The sequence below is a fragment of the Amblyomma maculatum genome, chromosome 5 (genome assembly GCF_055883805.1).
Source record: "Amblyomma maculatum isolate TAMU_Amacu chromosome 5, ASM5588380v1, whole genome shotgun sequence".
NCBI classification, from domain to species: domain Eukaryota; kingdom Metazoa; phylum Arthropoda; class Arachnida; order Ixodida; family Ixodidae; genus Amblyomma; species Amblyomma maculatum.
The window spans coordinates 141633417-141660204 of record NC_139348.1 but is presented as its reverse complement, the minus strand read 5'-3'; the positions used below and the strand labels follow the sequence as shown (position 1 = coordinate 141660204).

General features: G+C 44.5%; 1 protein-coding gene across 1 annotated transcript; it reads left to right on the top strand.

Annotated features, from left to right (window-relative positions):
* The first annotated feature begins 7 nt into the window (after positions 1-7).
* Ntan1 (N-terminal amidohydrolase 1) lies at positions 8-19449 on the top strand. The gene is made up of 11 exons (XM_084604533.1): positions 8-177; positions 5333-5417; positions 6332-6434; positions 8362-8427; positions 8791-8899; positions 10213-10286; positions 12068-12121; positions 12605-12658; positions 13027-13127; positions 15180-15293; positions 16644-19449. The coding sequence occupies exons 2-11, from the start codon at positions 5334-5336 to the stop codon at positions 16812-16814; spliced, it is 930 nt and encodes a 309-aa protein (XP_084460659.1). The 5' UTR covers positions 8-177; position 5333; the 3' UTR covers positions 16815-19449.
* The last annotated feature ends 7339 nt before the right edge of the window (positions 19450-26788 follow it).

Below are 26788 nucleotides of genomic sequence, written 5' to 3'. Positions count from 1 at the left end.
TTCAAAAGATGGAAAGGGTGCACAACAGGTTGAGCGGGGAGGAAACCGGAAACGAGGATCGGCAGCGTGTGTCAATTTTGCTGGTTGCGAACTTAGGTGGGAATTTGTTTACATCTCAGAAGTTCCGCAAGTATCCGCATATTTCACGTGATGAAGACTACATAATACAACCGACAGGTGAGCAGTCAGCTCCTAACGTCATGCTTCTTTTTTAGTTGGAACGGATTAAGCTAGGGCGTCCTCAAGAGCCCGCTCAGCGTCGTGAGCGACGCTTGACACTAGCTAGAGATAGAGGAGAACCGAACTGACCGAACTTCTCCGTGGAGGCGTGACCGCAGATGACGCTCCATCGTGTTCAGATGCTGATACGCGGGCTGTCGTCTGCTGGGAATTGTCGTTTTAATCGATCGTATTTGCTGCTTGCCTAATCGCCCGTTTTTCAGGTTGTATTGGCCCTGGTAATTTGCTATGCCCTACACGTCGCCCATACCGAGTGCAAAGTGCAACCAGCATCTCAATTACCAGCTCATTTTCGTGCCTCTGATCGCTGCACGCGATATCGCGATCATAGCTAAAGTTTGAACATTGTTTCGATCGTTCACCAAATTCGCAAATTTACTTCAAAGCTGAGGCGCACTTCGTGCATCATCATGTCGAGAGCGAGCACTGTTTTGTCGGTCCCCCTTTCTTCTCCCCGTTGGTCAAAACAAAGACCCGTACAGGCCGCGCATCGTCGAGCCTAGGCCTAATTAAGGCGCTTAATTATCAGTAAGCGCGCCTTGTCAGCGGCTTCACGCTGCCTAATGCTTTCGGAAAACCGCACTGACGACTGTAGATGTTGAGAAATGAATTTTTTGTAGCTTTTTCGAATCATTCCTCTAGCTGGATCCCAGCATGATATCGCGCTCTTCGCTAAGTTGAGGTAGTTAATCATCCTAGAAGACGCAATCGAATTCATGTTACATGCCTGCACATGAAAATAGGAGCTTGCTAAAATGTGCAGGAACCGTGTCTTGTTGATTTGAGCTTTGCGCCCGTATATTTTGTGCCGGTCGCTCCGCACTTGTATCATTTTTATGACGCGTGCATGAAAAAAGTTGCATCCGGAGGCTCGCTGAAGTTTAGGAAGCGCAAAGTTCTGCTGCAGTCTTCAGTCGCAGAATACGTTCTCTCCTGTAAAATAGCGTGCACCGACCGTCGGCGCTGCTACTTCCTCGTACAGCTGATCCCTCGCGGCCTGGTTCCTTCGCTGCACCTGTTGACCCCGCGGATAATAAACGTCGCTGTATTGTTTCTTTTCTCATTTGCCAGGGCCGCATCGTCTTGTCCTTCCTCCTGTATCTGTTCTTCTTTTGTGCGGGCTCGCAGGCGGAGTTGGCGGGCTCGCAGAATTGGGTCGCTGCCGGGTTAGGGTGATGAGCCAGGTAGTGTGACATAAAGCGGCGATCGCCGCCGCATTGTGTCACGCTTATTTGCGGGGACTGGTTTGTGAATCTGGCGCTGCTTGCAGCGGCCATCATTTGATCCTGCCAGTGGTCGTGCTATTGTTTCCATCTCTACTTTATTAAAGGGTAAACTTAGATGGCAGCTCTCCATGGTTTGCCTAAGTAGTTTTGACGTATAATTCTTAACTTTGAATGTTGCCAGAAGTGCAGTACTTGGAAATGAAAACTTCTGTACTGGTAGTGAATTAGTGGTGGCCGATATACCTCTTGACCTTAATCGAACTTGATTGGCATCACTAATTTCAAGCACAATTAAAACATCCAATGCTACATGAGAATTGGTCCTCACTTTGTGTCACTGCAAAAGTTATGATTCATCAGACCTCCTTCCCCTTTGTCGACATACTTTTGCCTACCATTTCTGTAGACGCAGCTGAAATGGTCTATGTTAGCTGACGATCTCGGCAATGCCCGCTTTGTATGCACTGGCGGTAGAGCAGGATGCCGAGATTGTTTTTACATAATATTTCTTTAATATAAGCAGGCAGACTGCATTGAAATGTTCTGTTATGCATTTAAATTTATTTATCTGATAGCATTACTGTTTTTATTTCATTAATTTTTTTTAAAGCTCAGTAATAGTGATGGTGCTAACGCTTGCTTTCAATTGTCTTTGAAAACCTCTAGTGCATGTGAGGATTTGCATCTGATCAACATTTGAAATTGATGAAAGTGGCCGTGTAACAACTGCCTGATTTGCATTGAGTTCGTTGAGCATTGACCCAATGAGGATCGAAAGTGCCGTATGGCAGGAGTCTAATAGCTCTCATATGCAAATACAGTTTGGCACTTTTTCTTTCGTGCCTGTTTTTGTAACTTAGGGACAGTCAGTCTGCTGACTTTTTTTACACTTGTTTTGTATCAACTGAAAGCATCTTTCCCAAATAAACAAATATACCCGGTTGTAGCGTGAGAAGAAAGTGCAGCCTTGAAAACTGCATTTTTGGATATAGCGGTCTTGTTTTCTCAATTTTAGACAGTGTCTGCAAAGGGGATGACAAAAACAGCACTGATAGAACAAACGCACTTCTTGGCACCACGTCTCACAGTGCCTGTGTTTGTCCTTTCTTTCCACCCCGTCTATCAGCACTGCTTTCGTCATTCTCTTCCAACATAGACCAACCAGCCCAACTCAGCCCTCTAGGTGTCTGAAAACCCTGACTATGGGGATACGATATATAGTTATTCTAGTAACTCTATGCAACTCTAGTAGAGTAGAGCAGGGAAACTGGCTTTCAAAGGGGAGCATGAGATTTGTACTTTTACAGCTTTCCGACATGGGCATCACTGTAGTATTTTGCAGAGACTATCTCCGATACCTTATTGAAGCTTTGGGATGGTTTGTTTAAAATGCCATACTCTGGTCAGTGGCCCTTTAAGTAATGATGGCTTCACTAGCTGATATGCTACGGGCACATTGGGTGTTGTGCATGCTGCTGAAGCAAAGCAAGTGCTTCTGTAATAAGCCACAGTTTCAAACTGTGCGTGTAGCTTGATTTGAATAGACTCGGTGGTTAATTGCTGTTTTTTGTTAAAGGAGAACTGATGAGGGCATGTTCAAGTTAGTCTGTAGTCTATATTGATAGGGAACCACATTTTAACAACGCTTCTTTTTCTGTATAAAATGGAGCTTATGTAAGTTATGAAAGCACAGTTGCTGCCATCGCGGGTCAACGCGTTGGCATGGTTTCTTGGGCGCAAATTCCAGAGCCTAGGCTGCACCGCCATTCACTTCAAAACGGGAGCCACTCTTTAGGTGTAGGCATCGCATCCCATCAAGTCCCGGGGAAATTGTTATGTGAAATTTTTTTGGCAATAAGTGTGTTTTTTCCTGCGTGTCAAACATCGACATACCCTGAAGGAACAACAGAAAATAATTTTGCTAAAGATAAAAATTGAATAGCCTTGTCCTCGTTATCATTTGTGTTATTTATTTTATTTATTTTTAAGGCACCAAAAAGTGAATTTTCTATTGCAAAAGGCATGTAAAGGAGGTGACTAGACTTTTGTTTTGGTAGGGCACTGTGTCCTGCTTGGAGGTGGCTCCATTTTAAGGCAAAAGCCTGTAATGCCTCATGCGGTGTCCTGTCCCACTATAGCTGACAATCATCCTGACTTAGCCACTCCGGTCACGTGAGAAATGTATCATAGTTCTTGTCTAGCATCATGTCAGCGCGATTGCCATGGAAACTGACACTGCTAGTTAGTAGTAGTTAGGGACTAGTGATGATGATAATGGCAGAGATGACTATGACGTCATCACCTGGTGACGGGATGACAACTCATGACATCATGACTGTACGTGACGTCATGATGTTCCTTGTTTCGTAATGATGAAGTGGAACAGGATGCCAATGTTTTGGAGTTGTGCTAATATTTTAATATTTCTATAGAGGCCGTGGAAATATTGCAACACTACAAAAGTAAACAGTGATACTGTGACAAGCTGGCTGCAATGGATGATGGAGGTGATGATAGTCATACCCTGTGTAACGCGTTTCCACCGCCTCCTGGCATGGCGCAGCCAAAATGAATATATAGCAACAAAAGTGAGAAGTGAAAGCGCAGTTTTCCCACCGTTTCTGCAAATTTTGCTCTTTTTCAGTTCATTTCATAGAAGCAGCCCCTTTGCAACCAAGGCTGCAATGGTTGCTGTGCCTCATGTTGCCAGCAGAACTCTTTAGAAGCAACTTTGTGATTGTCATCTGGTTGCACATAGTGGCTACGTGTGTACAATGCTTGCTTGCACAAGGGCGTGCATTTAATGTTTACAGTATGAAGTGAAGCGAACGAGAAAGGGAGGAAATGTAATGCTCGCATGTATGCTAAAGGATTCATGGGAGAATGTTTTGGGCAAGGTTTAGGCCGCGTCTTTTCACTATCATAAATGTTGAGCATCCAGTTTGATTGTGGAGGTCCCTTCAGCGTGAAAGAGCGCAGCAGTTTGCACAGAATTAAAAATTCTGCCGGATATTTCTTTTGCAAAAGTTGAAAATGACTTCTGGATGTTGTGCAGCAAGAGGAAAACTAGTTATTAAAGAGAAGAAAGTGGGTTTTTTACACACAATTGGGGAGTAATCATTAAAGGAGCCCAGAGGACAAACTGAATTTGGCCGACATTGATAGAATACCTTACCCTACTGATCAAGAAAAAGCGCTCACTGGGAGTGGAAGTTTGATAAGTTATTAAAGAAAGAAACGGGACGCAGGTCTCGGCATTGTCGGTCGATTTCACAAGTGTGCTCCTTGCATCGACATCGAATTTAAGGCTTAGATCCCAAAGGCTATGCCTAACCACTCAAAACAGCTGCAACCAGTCCTCAATGTAGAGATCAAGAGATTAAACTGAGTAGCAGTAAATGTTTTAAATCTGCCATACCTGTGTCCTTTGCTGTTGGATAGAGGTTACATAATGAGCTAGAGAATTGATTTTTGCTGAGCACAGTAATTAGGTGGAGTTGTTCTCAGAGTCCTTTAATTGAATGTGCAGACATTGTTCTTAATATTAGAGGAAACTGCGTTTTGTTGCCCAAAGCTATTTTTAGTGCAGCCTTCTATCGTCTTCCATTTCTCAGACAGGTAGGGCGCACCTATGTTTGGTGTGCGTCATTCTCAGGAAACCCGAAGATGGCAAGGTTTTAGAAGGGCGATTGTGATTTTGGAAACTGTTTTCTTTTTAATGTGCCCCCCCTCCCCCTACCCCCGATTCATTGATGGCTTAATTGTTTCCATTGCTGAATACATGCAGCGGTGAGTGCAGCTTGAAAAGAAGTAAAGGACTCTGTGTAGCGCAACTGCAACTGTTTGCTTGTTTTTCACGTGTCCAGGATGCCTCTCGTGATCAACGGGGCTGTGGTAGACCAACTTCCTCCCGACACGCGGACACTGTTTGAGACTTATCCTCATTTCAAGGTGAGCATTCGCAGGAGACTCCTCATGTGACGGCTTCCTCAGGGAAAGCAGCTAATGAGAAAGCAGGAAGACACATCACAGCAGGCTGGTCGTGTAGGTGACTTGAGATCACTTCCTCAGAAAAATTTCCCATCGTTACAGGTACTGGGGACATTTTTACAATGCTGCTTCTCATCTTCAGCTTGTTTCTCTGGTCTTGGTAGGTAAAAATCGGCACTGTAAACAGTTGACAAATGTGCGGTGCCTATTCGTTTGCTGGAGGTCTTGTGACTGGCTTGGCTGTCACGATTACCTTGTCACTCGTGTTACAAGCTGCTGCATGACCCTCTAGAAGGGTCTATTCTGCCGTGAAGCCCACCCTGTGAAGCATGAGAATCTGTTATGCTTTTTATCTAATGCTGACAAGCAGGTTAAGTGTCCCCAATAATGTAGCACCTTACACTGATTGGGAGTGATAGGGGAATAATTTAGCAGGCAAAAGAAGCTTCTGCCGTTGCTATTGCAATGCAACTAGGGTTAACCAGAGTTAAACCACAACTAATTTTTAATGCGATGGCGTTAAAGGCCCTGTTCACCGAAATTCCGGCGTCGATGCCGGCGTTAGCGGTGCGAGCGTTGTGGCACTGGCAGGCGACAGGTGGCAGCCGACATGGCCACGCACTGACTGGGCGTAGGGTTTCCTGATGATACGTTTGGCAGGAGTGACAACTCGGGCCTCTCCTTTCACATGGGAGGATGATATCAGAATCAGCCTGCCGGGACCCTTGCATTCATGTTGCCACTATGCCACACAAGCACGTTCATACGGATGGGCTATATTATATACATTGGCTTGCAACCTACATTATCACGTGATACCCTTAAAGGTGGAGCTTAAGTGTCCTTTGTAATGCTTTTTTTGTTTCCTTTGACAGGAGATAGCAGCAGCCCTCATTTCCCAGGTCCCCAAGGTCATTGGGCCGCTGGGACTGCTGTACGTACACCAGCGCGAGTTTGCTGTCACCGTGGCACAGGACAGTGAGTGTCATTGAGTTTGACATTACAAGCAGTGCAAAAACCCCCACCGAGGGTGGCCGAAGCCTCCATGGTGGTGGCATCAAAATCGAGGATAGGGAGACAAAGGAGTGAGGCAAGAAGGCCGCAGTGCCCATAACGAGGGGTTAATAAGGGCTACAGAGAGGGACAGCCGTGCAGGGTGCAGCTGACAGTGAGCAGCGAGGGCAGCTTTCCTTACTTCTCTCCCTGCCTTCTTTAATGAGAGGCGAGAGGAATGCCACAAAGAGTAAGCACTGCTCTTAAAAGGTTTCTTTTCATTTTGCAAATGATTCTCTTTGCTGATGTCTCTTTGGGATAGCATAAAGCAGAGATGGAATTGAAGCTGCTAGTTTGCTAGGCTGAACAAAAGTTATGTGCTGAGTATAGAAATGTAGTGGCACTGTAAAGCTCCATTGTGGGTTTTGCCAAATCATTCCTGATCTTTGCGTTCCACTGCAATTCCATGGAGGGCTCTTTTTTCATGGGGCGCGTAATGTAACTGTGTTTCAATGCAGTATTGGATGGGGCATTCATACAGCCATCTTACACAGAGCTAGCAGGAGCAGAAATTCTTGTTTGACCCTGTTCAGGGGTTGGGGTTGTTAAGACCTGCCAAGCATCAGTACAAGCTGCGAGGCCCCGCGGATGTCTTTCCAAGGGTGGGTGTCGGGCATTAACGGCGAAACTAAATTTCACAGCTTTCAGGAGATGGGATGTGGCAAAAGGGGAAAGCATCCTTCAAAGCGTGAGGTGACTATGTATATCAGATCATTGGATAGTGCCTAAGTTTTTTTTTTTTTTTTTATAACTCTTAATCTATGCTCATCAGGCTCTAACACGTTTTTAAATTTTTCTGAATGTGATGAGGATGAGTCATGTGGACCTTTTCAAATATTTTTTTCGTCCTTGAATAACTATTGTTTACTTAGAAGGGTCAGGGTTCGGACTAGTGGGTAATCTACATGAGGTTTTATAGGTTGACTTAACCAAAATTAGGTTTCGAGTTTCGTTAGCTTTTAGTGTGCTCCATATTTTATTTCCCTCGATTACTTATGTTTGAACTGTTTAGTTTGTTTGATAGGTGCTTATAGAAGATTTTTTTCATTGCATGCTTAGAACTTTCACTTTTCCTTTGTAACAGTAGGGTTTGGGGGGATAGAAATTTATGTAACTGTTTGCTATGCAGGAAGGTTCTGTGTCATGATTTTGATTGTGGCATCAAAGCTGGTGGTTGACTCCTAAGTTTGAAAAAATTGCCCAGGAGGTAATTTGGAAGGGCACAGAAAAGTTGTATTAATTGTTCGGCATGAAAGAAACATTTGGAAGGAAACATTATTTTAGCTTCATGTTGAAGATGCTCAAGTTAAGAACTGTGCTTGTACTTGAACTAATCAGAGCGGGCCGAAATGGCCCAGAGGGGGGTGTTCAGGTCTCTTCATTTCACTAGCCTCTTTTGTTTTTGCCGACAGTTCTCAATTTGCAGGGAAACCTTATTGGGTGCGTCTTTTTAAATGTGGAAAAGAAAAATGTATCCTAGGAAAACGTATGATCAAAACCATTGATGTTAAAAAAATTAACTAATTGAATGAGGCACATATGCATTTATTGACATTGCTACCATGGTGGATGAGCGCCTCTGACTCCTTTCGCAAGCACTGGGTTCGATCTGCTTATGTGTTTACGCGTGTGTGGTTGGTCACTAAATGTGCTATACGACTAGAATTATTCAAAATTTTAAACTTACTGTCGGGTAACTCTATGGGACATTTTTGCCCCCTGAGGTTTTGAGCATATGAACCAGGAAACAGTATGAATGAGGTCCATATTTCACTTTCGCAGTGTTGTTTATTGCTTTTCGACTGTCCATGTTCTCACTCGTTATTTTTGCATTCCTTTCCTTTCACTCCAGAAAATGTCAGTGTCCTTGGAACAGATGAAGCCACCACTTGCATCATGGCTATCATCCGACATACAGGTATTATGGGACACCAGCGGAAACAAATTTCCTTACAATGTCAGACAAGTTTCTAGGGCTGAACTACACTGACAAATATGGACTGCCACATTGTCATGGGAAGCGTTAGGTGCACATTGCCAACTTGTTAGTTGTTTCTGTCTTGTCGAATTTGAGGAAAAACTGTCCGTGCATTGTTTCGTGCCTGATGGGTGTGTTTTGCCTACTATAGCTTGGTCCTTTCTTGCGACGCATGCTTCATATCAAGGATCTTGATGACGGAACCTTGATTTTTGTTATTATTGGAAAAGTGTTTTAAAATAAATGCAAGCAAGCTCGAGACAAGAGTTTTGCATGACAGATGTCATTGTTGAATCATTCCAGGCTCCGGTGCAGTGTCTCTAGCCCACTTTGATGGCTCTGGCCTGGAGCAAGGTGTGGCTTCCATAGTTCGGCGGGTGCAGGAGCTCTCGCTGCCCATTCCAGAGGGAAGGTGTGTGCCACATTTTTTGTTAATCTGGCAACCACTGTTAGGACCTTGTCTTTGTACCCTAATGGCCAGAAGTGTGCTGGCAATGATGAAGAAAGGCTCTATATCAATAACTGCAGACGTGGTGCATCTATCTTAGGCATAGTAGTAATATGCAGTTTTTGTTAGTGTGATGCTTATTAATCAGTTTAATTTTCGATAATACTAATGTGATAGATACCACCTGTGTTCAAAATGCGACCCATGTCTCTCTCTGTGTAAATGCATCTTTCACACTTTTTCAAACTATAAGTACCAGCACATGCAATAGCCTACTTCCTTCTTCACTCTGAAACCGCCGTGATGGCGCAGTGATTAGGGCACTTGACTGCTGTGCCCAAGGATGCGGGATCAAATCCCGGCTGCGGCGGCCGCTTCTTGATGGAGGTGAAAAGCAAGGCAGTGTCCTGTGCGATGTCAGTGCATGTTAAAACCGCAGGTCGAAATTTTTGGAGCCCTCCACTACGGTGTCTCTGATAGCCTGAGTTGCTTTGGGGTGCTAACCTCATAAACCTAACCAAACCCTTCTCCACTTTATGCACTATCAGTCTGTGCACTCACCATTGTGAAGCGCTGTTAATGACTAACCCAACTTTATCTTCCCGCAACAGTGGATTTGATGTCTGTAGGCTTGGGAAATGTGCGCGATGTCTGTGGGAGCTGTGGTGCTGTAAGGGGTCTCCAGTCTGCTTGGATATATAGCGACCTTTAGTCGGGGGGGCTAGTAGCTGTGTTTTTGGTTTTTACTGGTAGTATTTTACATGCTTTGGCATTGTTATGTGTTCTTTTAACAAGAGAGATTAAAGCAGCATTTAACTGCCTGCTCAGCAAAAACAATATGCTTTCCATCATGGTTCAGATCTTTGTCCACCTAAAGGAAATAGTTTCCGGTAGCCTCTGCACCTCTTGCTGTGCTGCATAAATTATGGGGGTCTATGAGCTGGTGTGCAGTGAGGGAAGGAAAAAGATGATGTTCTAAAGATAATCGTGTTTGTGAACAAAATTTGCTCAAGACTTGTCATAGCAGACGCAATGGAACTGCTTTTATGGAGTTCGCAATACTGGCTGGTTGTCCGCATGTTAAAATAAAAAGAAAGTTGGGCATGCTTGGGCGAGTTGGTTCTGCAAGCTATCTGGAGTTGCATTTTCATACTGCTTCTTTTCATCAAGACGTTGGATTTAAGCAGCAGGACTGGCATATAGGGCTTCTTTTTTTTGTATGCCAGTGACTTTCCACTAGAGTTGTGGTGAAGCCTCGACCTCTTCCGTGTGCACAGGTTCGAGGTGTACCTTGTGGGAGGCTTCCTGGACCGCAGAGCCTACTCGGAGAGTTTGGCCAACCAGCTGCTGTGTGAGTTTGTTGTCTTTTCCTGTGGTCTCTCATGTCATCATTGTTGCCCTTGGCAGATTTACGCCCTTAGTTAGCAGCCAAAGCTTGTCCTGTTCTTCGAGATGTGTGGCGCGCTCTCCAGAGTTTGTGACAGGTTGTTTGCTACAGACGGGGCCGTCGAAAACATATTTATGTGAATGCTGCAGGCACGATTCGGGTTCGTGAAGTGTCAAAACGGTGTATGCATAATGTGCTGCACTTGTAGCTACCACTTGGGGTGGTCCTCAAGGCGGACTGTGTGTGCGTGGTCCAAACTGTAGGTTTGCTTTAAGCTAGGAGATTGAGAGAGAGAGAGTGGCAAAGGAGAGGCATTCGCGCACAGACTGGTGTGTGGAGAAGGCAAATTATGTGGTGCTGGTTTGTTTGGTCGGATTGCATGCAAGATTAGGAAGATGGGGTGGAAGGGGCTTTGAAGTGCAGTTTGGCAAGTATCTGTTTTGAATGGAGCAAAATGTTTGCCATAGTAGGAATGAATGGACCATTGCTAGCGGGAGGGCCTTCCATCGTGAATCCATCTCGTGTCCGTTAGCATCGCTCTCTTGAGATCACATCAGGGCCTGCTCACTGAGCCAGTCGCTGTATGCTGCGTGCACGGCGCGCCTGGATCCTTTAAAGGCTTATTTAAGCCATGATATTATGATTTAAGCACACATTGATCAGCTGGACAAACACTCGACCGAAAAGCAAAGGCGGCTCACCAGAAGCTCACTGGCTTGCGATGGCAATTTGGCTGGTCATGGTTTATTGCGAGATTTTGATTTTGAGGTTTTTCAGTTTTGAGTCCGATTGTAACGCTTATGTATTTTTAAACGCTTATTTTCGGAAAAAAGGTACACGTTAGGATCGTGCAAATGCGGTACATTCTAATTATTTATATGCAGTCATCACATATTAGTTATCATGCTTTCGGCTTTGCCTGAGTCTCGTGGAAATACTGTATTCGCGTATACAAAACGCAGCCAGGAATATAATTTGAAAGGGAGGTGAGTCAGTTTTGAAAAATACTGTATTCGCGTATACAAAACGCAGCCAGGAATATAATTTGAAAGGGAGGTGAGTCAGTTTTGAAAATGAAAGCTCTGCTTGATCACAGCGCCATCTTCCATGGACTTCGTATATTTTAAGAGGTGACCCGCTATGGTGATGCAGTAATTAGGGTGCCCAACTACTGTGTCTTAGGGATGCGGGATCGAATCCCGGCCACGGCGGCCGCTTATCGATGGGGGCAAAAGCAAGGTGCCCGTGTGCTGTGCAATGTCGGTGCACGTTAAAGAGCCCCCCGGTGGTCTAAATTTCCGGAGTCCTCCGCTACGGTGTCTCTCATAGCCCGAGTTGCTTTGTGACATTAAATGTCGTGAACCAGACGAAACCATTTTAAACATCTTAGATATTTATTTGCCTCTAACTCTTGGCCTTGCTGTCGCACCTTTATGTCTTTCATGCTGAGACATTCTAGAATGCTTGCCGCGATGTCATCATGCCATGGGAGGTGCATTGTCAGGCCAAATGATTTTTACTATAACCATTTCGTTGTTGGAAGGCAAAATGAGGTCAAAGTTTAAACTTACCATAACTGCATTGTTTACTGTGCGAAGGTTTATCATAAAGGGGTTTTTGCAGTATTGTTGCTAGGGACGGGAGCATTCTTGTGAAACACCGAAAGAGTAAAGTTAAACCAGTGAGTATAATCTTGGAGCCACATGACATCAGTTTGCTTACAGGTGCTTTTTTTTTTCTTGCAGATGCCCTTCACAAGCAGCCTGTGAACCTTCACCTGGTCACTGCTTGCGTGTGTGGTAAGCTTTGCACTGAGGTCCCTTTGCTCAAAAACAGTGCAGATAATTACTGATGATCCGCCAACCTTTATACGGGGCTGCCGTTGAGTGCCGACACTGGCTAGGATTAATTGTGTCAGCTATTTGTATTAGGGTGTTTTTCTTTTCAAAGTTTTCTTGCAACATTTTTCGTTCATCTTCTGTGATCTGTGGCGGTGCTAAAAATTGTTATCTGATAATAAAAACAATAACGAACAACAAGCAAACAAACAATAAATATGCACCAAGTCCAGAAACTAGTGCCTGTATTAGGCAGCTTCGTCTATCTGTACAAGTCTGACTAGACATCTGATTTTACAGTACTGAAAATTGTTTGCAGAGCTGAGCTATGGGTATTGCAGGTCATTGCATTTATGGAGTTTGATTTCTTTGAGGAATGTTTTTGTTTTTCATGTAAATCTTAGCTGTCAGCCTTTCTTTTATTGTAAATCCTTCATTTTGCAGAGCTGAACAATGTTCTCCGTGGGAACCTGAATTGGCCTACTATCTATGGCATTGGTGAGTTGATACTGTAACTTTGAGTGTGCAGAACTCTGGCAGAAAAACTTGGGACGGGTGAAATCAGCATTAAACGCATATTGTGTCCTCTCGAATTGTTCATGGTCTTGCATATCTTATTAGGGTCATGACAGATAGCAGACATTATGTATTGAGTTTGTTCATGTTTCATACTCCTTGTTGCGTATGTATGCCCACAGTGTTTGTAGGCGGGATTACTTTTCTTTTAGTAATGATCCTGTTAATCGAGTGCAAAAAAACGTTACTGCACCGAGCATAAAAGCTGCCACTTTGTAGACTGTGTGGAGACTGTCTTTCTTTGTCAGAGAAAGAGGGAAAAAAAGCGACGAGAAATTGTTGTTTCTCAGGTGTGAACATCAAGAGTGGGGAAATTTTCCCGGCCACATTCCCTGACAAAGGTCCCGAGCTTCCTCTTCGCTCGGCGCGACATTTCACCGGCTGCCATGAGGCAAGTGGCCTGCAAGTTTCTATTCCATCCAGAGCTGATTTTAAATCCAGTGCTTTGGGGGTCGCTGGAGCAGCGGCGTTGTTTTCATCGAACTATTTTGCGCAACACTGGCTCGCACCAGTCTTTTGCTATCGTGCTGAGTCACTCGGGAAGCAAAACTGGCATTAGTGAGTTAATTGGTAGTTCAATTCAATTCAATTGGCTGCTTTCCTCATATAAAGGAAGCTGCCAGCAAGAAGAGTTGTTATCAAACACTGAATAGAACGTAGCCATTTTCTGGCAACAGCACCTGTTCAAATTGCAGTTTATTTTAGCAAAAAAATTTTTTACCAAACTTTGTGTGAATTCTGGCCAGAGAAATGCACAGCACGTGGCTAAAGACGACGAGCTTTGGTTCGTCAGGTCTGCAAGCTAGTGCGCATCTGCAGAATGTGTGCTGTGCACTGTGAGAAAGTGCCGCAAAGAGTGACTGTGTCCCTGGAACATATTTAACAATTCTGATTGTGTACATGCGCATATTTTGCTCTTTTCGTGATTAAAAATGACTTGTCTTTCATTTTCTCAACACGTGAATTTTGGCCTTCTTTTTTCTTCACATTTATGAATATGAGGTCTCAGCTCCTATTGTAGATACAGTAAAAAAAGTTTCTTTCAGCGTGCAGTCAAATATGTAGAGCACGCAGTTTTTGCAAGCAGATTAATTGATTAATTATTGCTTTGAAACTTTCTAAACTAGCTTTTTTTATGACCACTGTGTTCTCACGTTATAAGTACTGAACATTAGTATGCATTAAAATCGGAGCTAATCGTTCATTCAGGAGACTGCTTGCAACATTGCTGGGTTCTAGAATAAATGAAGAAGAAAACATAGTGCTATAAAATTTTTGTTCAACAGTTGCTTTCCTGTTGTTTTCACAGCCACTGAAACATTGTTCTTGATTATCTGCACAGGTTTAGTTCAGCAGACAAAAACAATTGCTCTAAGACCAGTGCTCTCTCTTAACAGTTGCTTGGCATGGAGGGCCTATGATTAGTACAGTCAACCAATAGAGCAGAAAGGAATGGTTAATGTGTGTACATGTCTTGCTAGCTAGTTAGTTGGCGTTTTGTGAAATTTCGCATAGGGATTGAATATGTTTCTTTAATTCATAATCGTATTTGAAAAACTTTGAAAGTAACCGATACTTTGGAAATTTTAGAATTCATGGCGTTCTCATCGCAATGCGTAACTGCACGGACTATGCCGTGAATTATCCTCACAACACGACGGCTATTCTGCGAAGATTGCCTTTCTGATAGTGCATGCAAAACGAAGCATTTGACGAAACGAAGAAGAAAAAAAAACGTCATTCTTCATCTCAAATGCTGACAACCATCGTGCAGGTGTTTGCCAGATGAAATTACTGTGATGCAAACGGTTTTTGACAGTTTTTTATCAGTTCTATTCGATTAATTTGGATGTTTTTTGGTGCCTTGAAGGCCAAGTTAACAGTAGTTTCCTCTGTTTAGCAACAATATGACAGCTCCACTGGTCCTTCCTGCACGAAAAACTGGTGTGCGTAATCCGGTTTAACATTTATACCGGATTTTTTTTTTCATAACATATACACTTCTGTTCAACACTAGTTTAGTTTCACTTACAAATACCTTGTGAACTATGAAATAAACAAGGCAAGCTATGTTCGCTGTTCTTTATTTTCATTTTTTCCACTGACCAGATATTCTATATTCGAAAGCATCTTTTTCTCATGTTCATACTCGATTCGCATTTGAAAATTTCAGTACTCGCACACCCCTATTTAGCATTGAAACAGAGCTTTGTTTGCTGCCAGTTATCACCTAAGCAGATATATGAGCTCTTTTTAAGTGGAGCTAAAGCTTGCATGCTTTCGAGGTTGATACTGGTCATAACTGTTTGCGTGGTGTGAAGCCAGGTGCAGTCCCAGCCATAATATTAGAGAGCATGCTTTGGGGATTAAAATTTGCCATGATAGAGCTGTCTGGCAGCCACCGGGCTTATTGTTTTGCTAACTTGAATGGACGATGTTGCAGATGTGTGACATCTACGACTGCTCACTAGGAATGATGCGCATTGGCCCTTTCAATTACGAGCCGATGAGAGGAGTTGACCTCTGGCTCTCGCAGAACGATGACTTCATCCTACAGGTATGACTTGCTTCTCCAGCTGCTTCTTTCCCCGTGCCCTATGTGTTAAGAACCTATGTAAAATGGAACGGTTTGTTGTATCATTATGACACGAGACGGAAACGACATGGATTACTGGGAAAACTTGACTTGGGGAGGGTCTAGGGGAAATTAAGAGGAAAATTGGACCAGGGTTGGACATGTCGCCGTGGCGAACTGGTAACCCATGGCCTGTTAGGGGGCTGTAGTGGATTCTGAGGAAAGGAATACATTAACAAGTTTGAGCAGGGTGCGGAAAATTTGCAAGTTAGAAAGCATAGTGGGCTGTTGTCTGCCCAGCACAGTGTCATTTGGAGGTCAGATGGAGAGGCCTTTACCCTGCAATGGGAATAACTGAACTGAGGATAAGGATGACCTTGCATTCATCTACCTCCACTACAGTGATGCATAATAAGATCACATGACATGGTGGGCCCTGCAATTTGGGCTTCTCATTTGAGATGGGAAGGAGAGATGGAAATCAAACCTGGCAGGACACTTGAGCGATGAATAAGACGCACTGTACCACTAGGCCACACAGGCACTTAAAGTGAGGCTTTGTAGGTACCTATGTGGGGTGTTCTTTCACGCAACTGCATAGCTCGCGAGTACATGCTGATAAATATGTGCGAGGTAGTAGAGGCACAAATGTAGGGTTTAGGGGTTAATAGTTATTCAAATGTCCATGCTATGAGCCTACCCTAAAAATTTCATTGAGATATCTCGACAAACAAAAAAGTTGTGTTCTCTCAACCTTCTAGGGCTGTTTTTTCAGAACCACTTTTTTGCTTAGTGTGGTTACTTAGGACAGCCATATTTCGGGAACCGCTTATCGGATTTTTATGGGGTTTCTTTTATACCATAACTCAATAAATTTCTGAGGGCGAGACAATTTCATTTTTTCAGGACATCGTGGCTGGAATGAATGACAAACAGTTACAGTTTGGTTAATGCAGGTCTGATTATTAATACTCATTTTGGGGCTGTGCTAAAAATTTTTAAGCGAGGAAATTTGGAAAAGGGTTATTGTCTTGTCCTGGGGTAACTGTCCAGGAATGACTATAACAAATTTTACAGTGCCAGCACATTTTGCAAATTCTCTACGCCTGTCTTAGGGACCTATGTAAACCATCTTGATGTACTCTTCTAGCTTGAGAACCAATGAGCCCAGCTTGATGAAACTTGGTAGTTCTTCAAGTGTTTGTACTATGAGCCTGCCCTAAAAATTTTATTCAAATATCTCAAGAATAAAAAAGTTGGTGTTGCAAAAAAGAGGACCTGCAGACGGGGGTCGAGAGCACTATAGTGTCATATTTTTTAATTACTGTGCAGCACCTGTCCACATCTCCGGAGGTGGAGTCACCCATGTTTGTCATGCAAGTACGAGCTGCCCTGAAGTACATTCAGCAGCACCCATTCCCAGGTGTCACGGTGTTTCCAGACAATCGGCCGCACTACTTTCGCAAGGACGAAGGTGGTGCCTGGATCCCATTCTGTTACTGAAAAGAATCATTAATCTGGTGAAAAGAAAAAAATGGGAAAGAAAATCAGTTGTTGCTGCAAATCTGAGACTGCATTGCGTCGATGGTGATGCATACAAAAGAACACAAAGATGCAGATGGAATAATTCAAATTTTGATGGCCGGTCCAATGTATTAAAGACACACAGAGGACCAGTCTATTTCAATTTTGTCATCTTTAAGTCATGGTTGCTTACCTGTGTTGGTATATTTGTTTGACAGAAAAACTGCAGTTATTGTCGAAAAAAATTGTATTCGTAAATGGACCATTTGTAGCCTCAGATCCATATACAAAGCCTTTCTTGTTATCACTGTTTGTCGACAAAAATGGCTGGTGATGGTAATGCCTGTGCTTTAATTTCCCATCCTTTCTGGCTTGTAAAGGCTCCATTTTCATTGAAAGCAGCTCTTTGCAATTGCAGCAGGCATTAATCCGTCAGATTCATTTCGTCTTTCTTCTTTCATAAGTGTGTGCTTTCTTGCCTTGCCTCTGTCTCGTCCAGCCGCCTTGCCCCAGCCTGAGCTGGTTTGTGACTTTGTCGTTTGTTGCTGTGGGACTTGTTTGTAGCGCCGTGCTGAGAGTCGCTTCATGCGAGATCTGTTTGTGTTACCTGGTCCGAGTGTGGAACTGGTGAATCACCGGCGATTATAATAGATTGGTGTAAATGTGCGGTGGTTTGAGATGAAACTTTCGGAGCACAGTATTTAGAGCCACGATCTGTGGACTCTCCGAGTTGAAATACTCTTGGTGCAAGGGGTTTCTCAGAATGCACTGGAAAACTGGGGAGCCGTTGGGTACCTAGGGCTCTTAAAGTACTGAACTCTGTGCATGCCTCGACCCTTTCCTGTCCTTCACCTACTTGATATCGGGGCTAATCATATCAAAGTTGCTTATAGGAGACTGACTATGCAGCCAATTAATTTAATTTGAACGTTTTTTTGAGGGATCGTGCACCTTCGCGCTCCATTTTGCACGCATGTTGAGCATGAGTAGAGGAAGTCAAGGTATGTAGGGTTCCTCGGCACGCTTTGAAAGCTGTTGAGATTACTCAAGCCAAAAAGATTGTGAACTCTTCCTTTATGTAATGGTGATATTCATTGTATTTGAATCTCCTGTGAAGGTAAAGTGCTGGTGGCCATTGAGAGTTTCGTCATTTGACATGAACTCTTGGGGCCAGGGAATCTCGGCCATTTTCGCATTCTGTTCTGCCATTTGTTGAGTGCTTAATGAGTGATTGTTGAGCTCTGAACAAGTACCTTTTGTTTAACAGTTTGTATAGCTTCGTACATTAACGCGTTTGTTTTCCTTTTATCTGGCTTTTATGCTGAGACGAAGAGGGAACTGCTATTTTGAGCACGGCTTTCTTAGTTTGTGGCAGCATATTTTTTTTTCTTTCATAGGAGTCTGCATGTGTTTGTGCCTTCCTGGTCGCCAAAGCTGCTTTTATTTTTGCACCGTTGCTGTCGGAAATGTAATTTTTTTATGCTGCCACCATTCTTGTCCTCATGTGTTATTGTGCTTTCGTTTTGGCATGTCCTCTGTCTCAATGTGCTTATAATATAAGTATGGTGACTTTCTTTGTAGACTTCGGTGACTTCATTTTTTTTAATCCATACATTAACGTTTCTCTTTTTTTTTTTTCTGCATAATTTTGATTTTTAATGCATCTTTACAGCATTAAAAATTGCACTGCACCTTCTTTGGAGGAAAGGGTTTCCATTTGTTTTGTCACATCTTGTGTCTTATCGAATAGATCATGTTCACGTGAAACGATGGCTGTTTTTGCCATGTGGTTATTAAGCAGTATTGTTTCTATACATTTTCTCACATCTTATTTTGGTTCTACATGTGAAGCCTGCAGATGTGTACATTTCTCAGATGAAGTTAAAAATCATATTTTATGATCGCTAAGGGTACAGTTTCACTTGCAAGGTAATGATTTCTAAATGCGAGGCATTAAAATTTTGCAGTTTCTGAGGCTAGCATCATCTAGTTGGAGGTTCATTTCTTCTCATTAAACATGTAATTAATGTAAACATTCTGCTTTAGTGTACACATATATATGTAAAGTGAACATGAACATTCTCTTCCACTCAGTGTTAGGCAAACACTGTTTGTTCCAGTTTGTAGGACACACAGAGTTTGTTGTGCTTAAATGTGTATGCTGAAATCAAAAGAGGCCACAGTTTGAGTCGATAACTTTGAGCTTGCCTATTGTATTGACTGTATCCCCTTGCTTACTGATTATTACTGCCTACTTTTGGAGTTTTTGAATGTTAAATATCGCATGTTGCTTATTACATACGAGTTATGCCCTGTTGCATACTCTTGTCTTCACATCTTAAGCACATTGTTTGCCTTTAATACGTGCCTTAACTGTGGTCAAACAAATTACACATGTTAAAGCACGACACACACATTATGGGAAGTGGCCTTTTTATACCTTCTGTTGTATGTTGATTTTCCTGAAAGTAAGTTGATGTTGGCAGGTTGTTGATGGCCTGCTGTTCCTTGCTCTCATATACATGTTGGTGCTCTCTGGTGCAATGATATCACATTCAAAGCTTAAAACATTGCCTTTATTTAGACAATAAAGTTCCTTTATATATATTTCTAATGTGAGTGCTCTTACTGACTGTTCTCATAGAATTTATAGGACACAAATTGTCAAGTAGATTCCTCTGCATAAGTCTCTGGCTAGGTTTAATCAAATACACTCGAAATGCATTTCATGGGTTTTGGCCACTCTCAACTTTGAGGACGACTACTGTGCTGGAGTACCCGGGTTTGTTCCCGACCGCCGGCGGCTGCGTTTCGATGGAGGCGAAACGAAGTGGCGTCCGTGTGCTGGTTATCTCGAGGCGGTCAAAATTACTCGAGCCCTCCACTACGGCACCCCTTTCTCGCTTTCTGCTTTCACTCCCACATTCCTCCTTTTCCTTATAGCAGGTTCAGGTGTCTGCAGAACAAGAGTGACTGGTACTGCACCTTTCCTTTCCTGTGAACCAATTATATGTTAACTTTGAGGGAAGTAGTTAACTGGTTCACTAGCTTTCCTTTCCTGAGAACCAATTATATATTAACTCCGAGGGCAGTAGTTAACTGGTTCATTTAAAATAAATATTTTCTTCTGGCACATAGTTTTAGCCAGTTATGTAACACGAGAAAAATTAATGAGCAGTAGTAGGTTTTCGTAGCTGAGGATTCACTAATGCCATGGACAGCTCTCAAAGGGTATGTATTGACAGTTGTAGGTTATTGCCTATGCAGATAATTGTAGATGAGTGAATGCATGTGTTGTTGCTAGCCTTCACTGTGGTGTGTGATGCTTTAGATACTCTGAGCCACCTACACCGCTGTCAACCAAAGCAATCATATTTCGCTGTATCGTGTTTTCATTGGAGCCCAACTTGTCTAGAAATTCTCACTCGGAGAAAATTGCAGCTCCATCTGCAAAAGGGATGAAATAGGTTTGAAATGAATGCAAAGTTTGTCGATGCTATGAAGACCTCGGATCATCAGCCTTTTGTTCTACACATTTCGCCTGGCATCGCTTCGAACAGTAGATAATTTCCCGGGAATCGATGAGCAGACGTTTATACAGAACACGTTAGTCAAAAAACACTCAAATTTCAATGTGAATGTGCCAGCAGTTTCAAGCGATACCTGCAGCTCCATCTCGTGAGAGCCACTAGCATCAACGTCAAGGCCTCGCATGTGCAGCGCAAGCGCGTTCGGTTACATAGACAAGTTCTGTGAATCGTATTTTGTTGCGAAAGCAACACTACGCTAGGGCAGCGATTTCGCGGAGCCCCGGAGAGCCCCAACTGCGCGTGCGTGAGGAGCGAGTGACGTCACACGGCGCGCGGCTCCGAGCTATATATTCTAGTTCAGTTGCGAAACTGCCCATAAGGCCCATGTATAAAAAAAAAAGCCGGTTTTGATTGGTCAAAATTTGGGTGTTTACGAATGGCGACGGCAACCGCGGCCATTGAAGGAAACTGCGACTAGATTCCAAACCACCTGATTCTTCATAAATGCACAACCATCATGGAAAATAAAATTAGTTGGAGACTTGCAGTGGCAAACATTATTAGACAACAGCCATATAGGCAATTAAGATCAAAAAGAGGAGAGAAAAATTTGATTTCCAAAAGGTAATGACGGCAATAGCAAAAAGCTTGTATTGTCCACTTCCAGATGACGCTACCCGAAAAATGCGTACAAAAGTCTGTCACTTTTTGAAGCGGAGTTTCGTAACTGGTATGATCCAAAAACTGGCACGACTGGGGCAGCGTTGGAGCCGGAGTAACGTCATACGGTGCACGGAGGGTCTCGAAGGAGGCAGTTAAAATTCTAGAAAAAGGAAAACCAGAAAGAAGGATTCTGATTATTTTGACCCCCACACACGAATCCGCCCCCGGCAATGAGGCGGCGCACGAGCTAGCCCGAGCTCTCTACTTCCAGGCAGCCGTAAAGCCGCCTGATTACGATGAAATGAATGAGAGGCTGCAAGCATACACGGAAAGCTTAAGGACCATTGTTTAACCTACACTCAATGGATTTTTGCTGTACTGGTGTAGCTGGTGTAAGTTAAACAAATGGCATTTAGAACACTACAAACTGAGCAGAAGGTCCCGGGCCCAGACTGTAACGCTCCGTTGGGCCCCAGCGCCTATCAAGCTAGGAGGGTGTCACAAGCTGCCTCACCTATACAGTTGAAGGCAAAGTTCTATTAGCGTTGGTTGAAGGTGCGGGATCTTCTGCCTCACATATAGAGCGGAATTTACGGGATCTCCCCGCTCCTCCGAGCATGCTTCGACATGACGTTCGGGGCAGCGACCGTGCACCCTTAACAACAGCCGAGAGTATAAAAATGCGCAGACCGCAGCACGCCCGCGGCAGTGCGCTCTGTGAAGATTCAGTCTTCCGGGCCTCTCTCGCGGCTGCTCTGGGAAGCGTCTTGTATTTCAGCGAGCCCGCGATCAACTCATCGTTTCTCCTCTACTACGGCCGCCGCTAGCAATCAACTCAGCGACTTCGACGCCTCATCTAAGAAGAAAGCCGCGAGCATTATTGCCACAGACTGTCGGTTAATTTAATATTGTTTTCGCCCTTGTTTTTACGCTGTGTTTTTTCTGTGTAACTCTTGCCCCTACTTATCATATCTAAAAGACATGCTTTGTTACCTTTATATAGTCTTCTTTTACCGCAGTGTTTTGTTCATTGTCTGTTTTTTCCTCTTGTCATTTACAGAGTCATCTTTTATCACTATCGTGTCGTGGCGTTTTATTTTTTTTGTATTTTTATTTTACGCAGTGTAATTTGGACTACTATCTATAAATATTCAATTGTTTGTGAAAGAAAGTGACTTTCTTGTCCTTATTCACACGCCTACACACGCACTCCACGGGTTGAGAGGCCTAACATTTAACTGTGTTCTCAAACCTCATAGAGGGACGACGGGTAACCAAGAGGATCCGAGGGCATAGAAATGATCGCGCAGCAGTAAGGAGTGTATTTAGTTGTATATGCGTCTAAGTATGCGTATTTGCGTGGTAGTGAGGGATTTAGAAGAGGAAGTGTACGAAGAGTTTCCCTAATGTTGTCATAGTGATTGTTGATTTCTTTTTTGTAGTAAGAGTAGCGTCCCACGTGGGTGTATAAGGGCAGGGAATATCCCAGGCGCCCGGTGCTGAAGTTCTCCGAGCTAGGCGATGCACTACCTCATTGCCTGGTATTCCAGCGTGACCAGGAATCCACCTCAGTGTGACAGTGTTGGGACGTAGTTTGGTGAGAGTTCTGTGTAGATAATCTTGCAGTTCTTCAGGAATGCGATCCGTGTAAACGGCGCGTATAGCCTGTATTGAATCAGTGTATATTGTATATCTTGAAGGGTTAGGGGGTGCTTGTTCAAGTTCCGGAAAACTGGCGACTATTGGTAGGGTCTCGAGAGTCGCTGTAGGAGGAGGATCTATGTAAGGACCGAGGGTATGCGTCACTACTTCGCTGCAGCTCTCAATTGAGTAAGCAGCCGTTCCGACATTAGTTTGTGATGCATCTGTGTAGACGATCGTGGAATCAGTAGGATGAACATGATTGGAAACGCGAGCGGAACGTCTGCCTGGGTTAGTATCATGGTGCAACGTTTTTTGGAATGGGGGTTACTTTGAGGTTATCTGGGAGTGGGGCAGGAGAGGTAATGATAGGGATGTCGATAGGTTTGAGTGCAACTTCAAGTATCCAATGCCCTTGTCTGGTGCTAGAAAGACGTGCCATTTGCCAGTCTCGATGTGGCTGTATGAGGCCTCCTAGGAGCAAGAACAGCCCTGTTGAGTATAGACGCTCCGTGGACGTATACTTAGGTACGCATTAGCACTCAGCGAAATTCTATATACAGTTCCATACCTTGCTCTAACCTGTCGCCAGACATCAGATTGAGGTCGCACTACATATATTGTACCAAGCATATTGTATATTGTACCCTGCCCAGTTGAAAAAAACTACCGAACCATGTAAAAATGCGACAAAATATTCTGTAGTTCTGTTGTAAACGTCAGATTTTTCTGTAGTTCTGTAGTTTTTCTGTAGTATATTTTTCTGTTCTCTGTAGTTCTGTAGCGCTTTTCTGTTGTAACTACGGAAATTTCTCATGTTACAACAGAACGTTCCGTTGTCACAACAGGTTTCCCGTCAAAAACCGCACAGAGATTCTGTAACAACAAAAAAATTTCTGTAGTTTTTTCCGACTGGGCATTCTCTATGCCTTCGTCCTTTCCGTTACAGTGGGGTGCTCTGCCCTGATGGGGCTGGTGCAGGTGGGTTCCCGCTGCTTGAGGCGGGGGCTGGCCTGGTACCGAATTTTTATCTGTTGTAGGCCGTCATTGCACACGCCACCGCTGGTGGTGGACGACGGCTGCTGTTGCGGCGCGCGTCTTTCTTTCCCTCTTGCTTTTCTTCTCTATATTCTCTTCTATCAGCACGAGGCAGCGGAGGTGGCTCAGCTACAGAGCCAGTAGCAGGCCCGTGCATTTTCTTTTCCTTCTTCCTACAGCCACAACAACAACAACAGTGGGGTACATGTGTCCACAGAGCAAGTGTGACAGATACTGCGCTTTTCCTTTCCTGTTAACCAATGCTGACGGTGAGGCTCGCGAGCTGCGCGCAGTGACGTCACTCGCTCCTCGCGCATGAGTACTACGGTCGCCGGAGAGCCACGCGAAGCCAACGAGGGCGGCCGGATCAGTTCAGGCTACAATAATCATGCAATTGGTTCACATGAAAGGAAAGGTGCAGTATCTGTCACACTTGTTCTGTGGACACCTGAACCGCACCGAAAGGGAAGGGAGGAAGGTGGGAGTGAAAGCGGAAAGAGAGAAAGGGGTGGCGTAGTAGAGGGCTCCGGAGTAATTTCGACCGCCTGGGGATCTTTAACGTGCACTGACATCGCACAACACACGGACCCATCTCCGTTTCCACTTTGTCTCCCACTTTCCTCCCTTCCATTACAGCGCAGTAAAGGTGTCCACGGAGAAAATGTGACATACTGCGCCTTTCCTTTCCTGTTAACCAATGGTGACGGTGAGGCTCGCAAGCTGCGCGCAGTGACGTCACTCGCGAAAGAGCACTACGGTCGCCGGAGAGCCACGCGAAGCCAGCGAGGGCGGCCAGTGTAGCTCATGTTACAATAATAATATAATAATTGGTTCACATGAAAGGAAACTGGCGCAGCATCTGTTACATATGTTCTGTGGACACCTGAACCATACCGAAAGGGAGGGGAGGAAGGTGGGAGTGAAAGCGGAAAGAGAGAAAGGAGTGCTGGGTATTAGAGTGCTCCGGAGTAATTTTGACCGCCTGGGATCTAACATGTACTGACATCGGGATGGGGGAGCCTGCTCCCGGCCCTGCGGGGCTGGGACTGGCAATAATAATAATTGGTTCACTAGGAAGGGAAAGGCGCAGTATCTGTCACACTTGCTATGTGGACACCTGAACCGCGCCGCAAGGGAAGGGATGAAGGTGGGAGTGAAAGTTGAAATAGAGAAAGGAGAGCCGTAGTGGAGGGCTACGGCACCGCCGCTTAATTGCGGCGGGGGCTAGCCTGCCACTTTGTAGGCCATCATTGCACCCACATCCGCTTCGGTGGTGGACGACGGTTGCGATGCGCGTCTTTATCTCTCTCTTCTTTTTATTTCTTCTTATTTTTCTTTCTGTCCGCACGAGGCAGCGCAGGTGGCTCATCTACAGAGCCAGTAGCAGGCCCGTGCACTTTGTTTTCCTTCTTCCTACAGTCGCAACAACATCGCACAGCACACGGATGCCTCTCCGTTTCGCATCCATCGAAACGCAGCCGCCGTTGGTCGGGATCGAACCCGCTTATTCCGCCACAGTAGGGGTGCCAGGGTGGCTGTTCCTGGCCCTGCGGGGCTGGGACTGATAAGTGACTGCCGCTTGCGGCGGGGGCTAGCCTGCCACGCATTTTTATCTGTTGTAGGCCGTCATTACACACGCTACCGTTTCGGGGGTGGACGGCGGCTGTTGCGACACGCGTTTTTCTCTCCCTCTTTTTATTCTCTATTTTCTCTTCTGTCCGCACGAGGCAGCGGAGGTGGCTCTGCTATAGAGCCAGTAGCAGGCCTGTGCATTTTCTTTTTCTTCTTCCTTCAGTCGCAACAACAACAACGCCACAGTAGTCGGGCATCCTAACCTCTGCACCACCGCGGCGGGGCAACGCAAAATAACGCTTAATAATTGAGATACAGCAAACACAATCCTGCAAAACTTCCTGCTGCTGCACGATATTCCGTGATTCACTGAGTTAAACCGTCTGTATTTTTTCTCTCACCACTTCAGTGTTTTGGAGATTCCTTATGATTTGTGTATTTTAATGCGATGATGCTAAAGGCCCCCGTACACGAAAATCCAGCCTCGGCGTTGTCGGCATTGTGTGCGAAGAATCACGGAAATGGCTCTGGCCGGTGGTAGCTGCCTCTTAACACGATCGGTATGATTGGTCGGAGGTGTTTGTGACGTCACTTGACCACGCGACATGGCCGGCTTGGCTGGAGCTGCCAACTCGGGCTCCTGATAACTGATGGAAGGGTGAAGGCAACACCCTTTCATTCGGAGTGCTATCTCTAGGCCCCGCAGGCAGATTCGTGCGGCTTTATTATAAGTGGTGCTTTATGTGGTTTCACATAATATGGCGCTAAAGGGTATGTTTGAGATAATAGAGGCACAATTATTAAAGGAATTATTGAATATGCGAGTTAGAAAGTGTTTGTACTCGAACGAGCATCCGGAAAGGGAGGCACGCATACGGGAGCCTTTAATGTTGCATCACACCTTTGAAGACAAAGCCCCCCCCCCCCCCCCCCCCTTCAGTTTTTGCAACAAAAGATTATGCGCCAGCAGTTTGAGATACATGAATTCGACAGCAATGTAGCTGCTATAGTGTTCCAGCTTAAAATCACTTTCTTGCTTAGCAAAGTAAATTGTTTTGCTTAAACGCTAGAGCCACGAACTTGATTCAGAGTTCGTGTAGGATGTAAAAAATATGCAGACATCCTTAAGCCTTCCACCAATTTTGTGTACTTTTGATATAGTTTTTTGTATGACTACTCTAAGGATTCTATAACACGTGTTTGACGTCAGCGGGTGTCAGTATGTATTCAGAGTTCACCGTGCTGTGCACACTACATAAGGTCTCCATATGAGCCATAAAACATATGGCATCGCGGTGACCGCCATAAGCCAGTTTCACCTGAGATCCGTTAACTCGGAATGACATTCTATTATTCTAACTTCACACATTGCAATTAGTACAATCAATTTTTTTCAGGTGTGTTTTATCCTGCCGTGTTGCAATTCAGTCCCCTTATTTTCCACACTCTTCTCTCTCAACGTGGTGGGCTTGGCTATCCTCGCGCCAGCTGAAGGATCAGTTGGTCTTG

Excerpts from the sequence above, each read along its gene's own strand:
- Ntan1 (XM_084604533.1), top strand. The coding sequence starts at position 5,334 with ATGCCTCTCGTGATCAACGGGGCTGTGGTAGACCAACTTCCTCCCGAC. Across the intron at positions 6,435-8,361 it reads TGTCACCGTGGCACAGGACA|AAAATGTCAGTGTCCTTGGA; the intron begins GTGAGTGTCATT and ends CTTTCACTCCAG. Across the intron at positions 12,659-13,026 it reads GCCTACTATCTATGGCATTG|GTGTGAACATCAAGAGTGGG; the intron begins GTGAGTTGATAC and ends GTTGTTTCTCAG.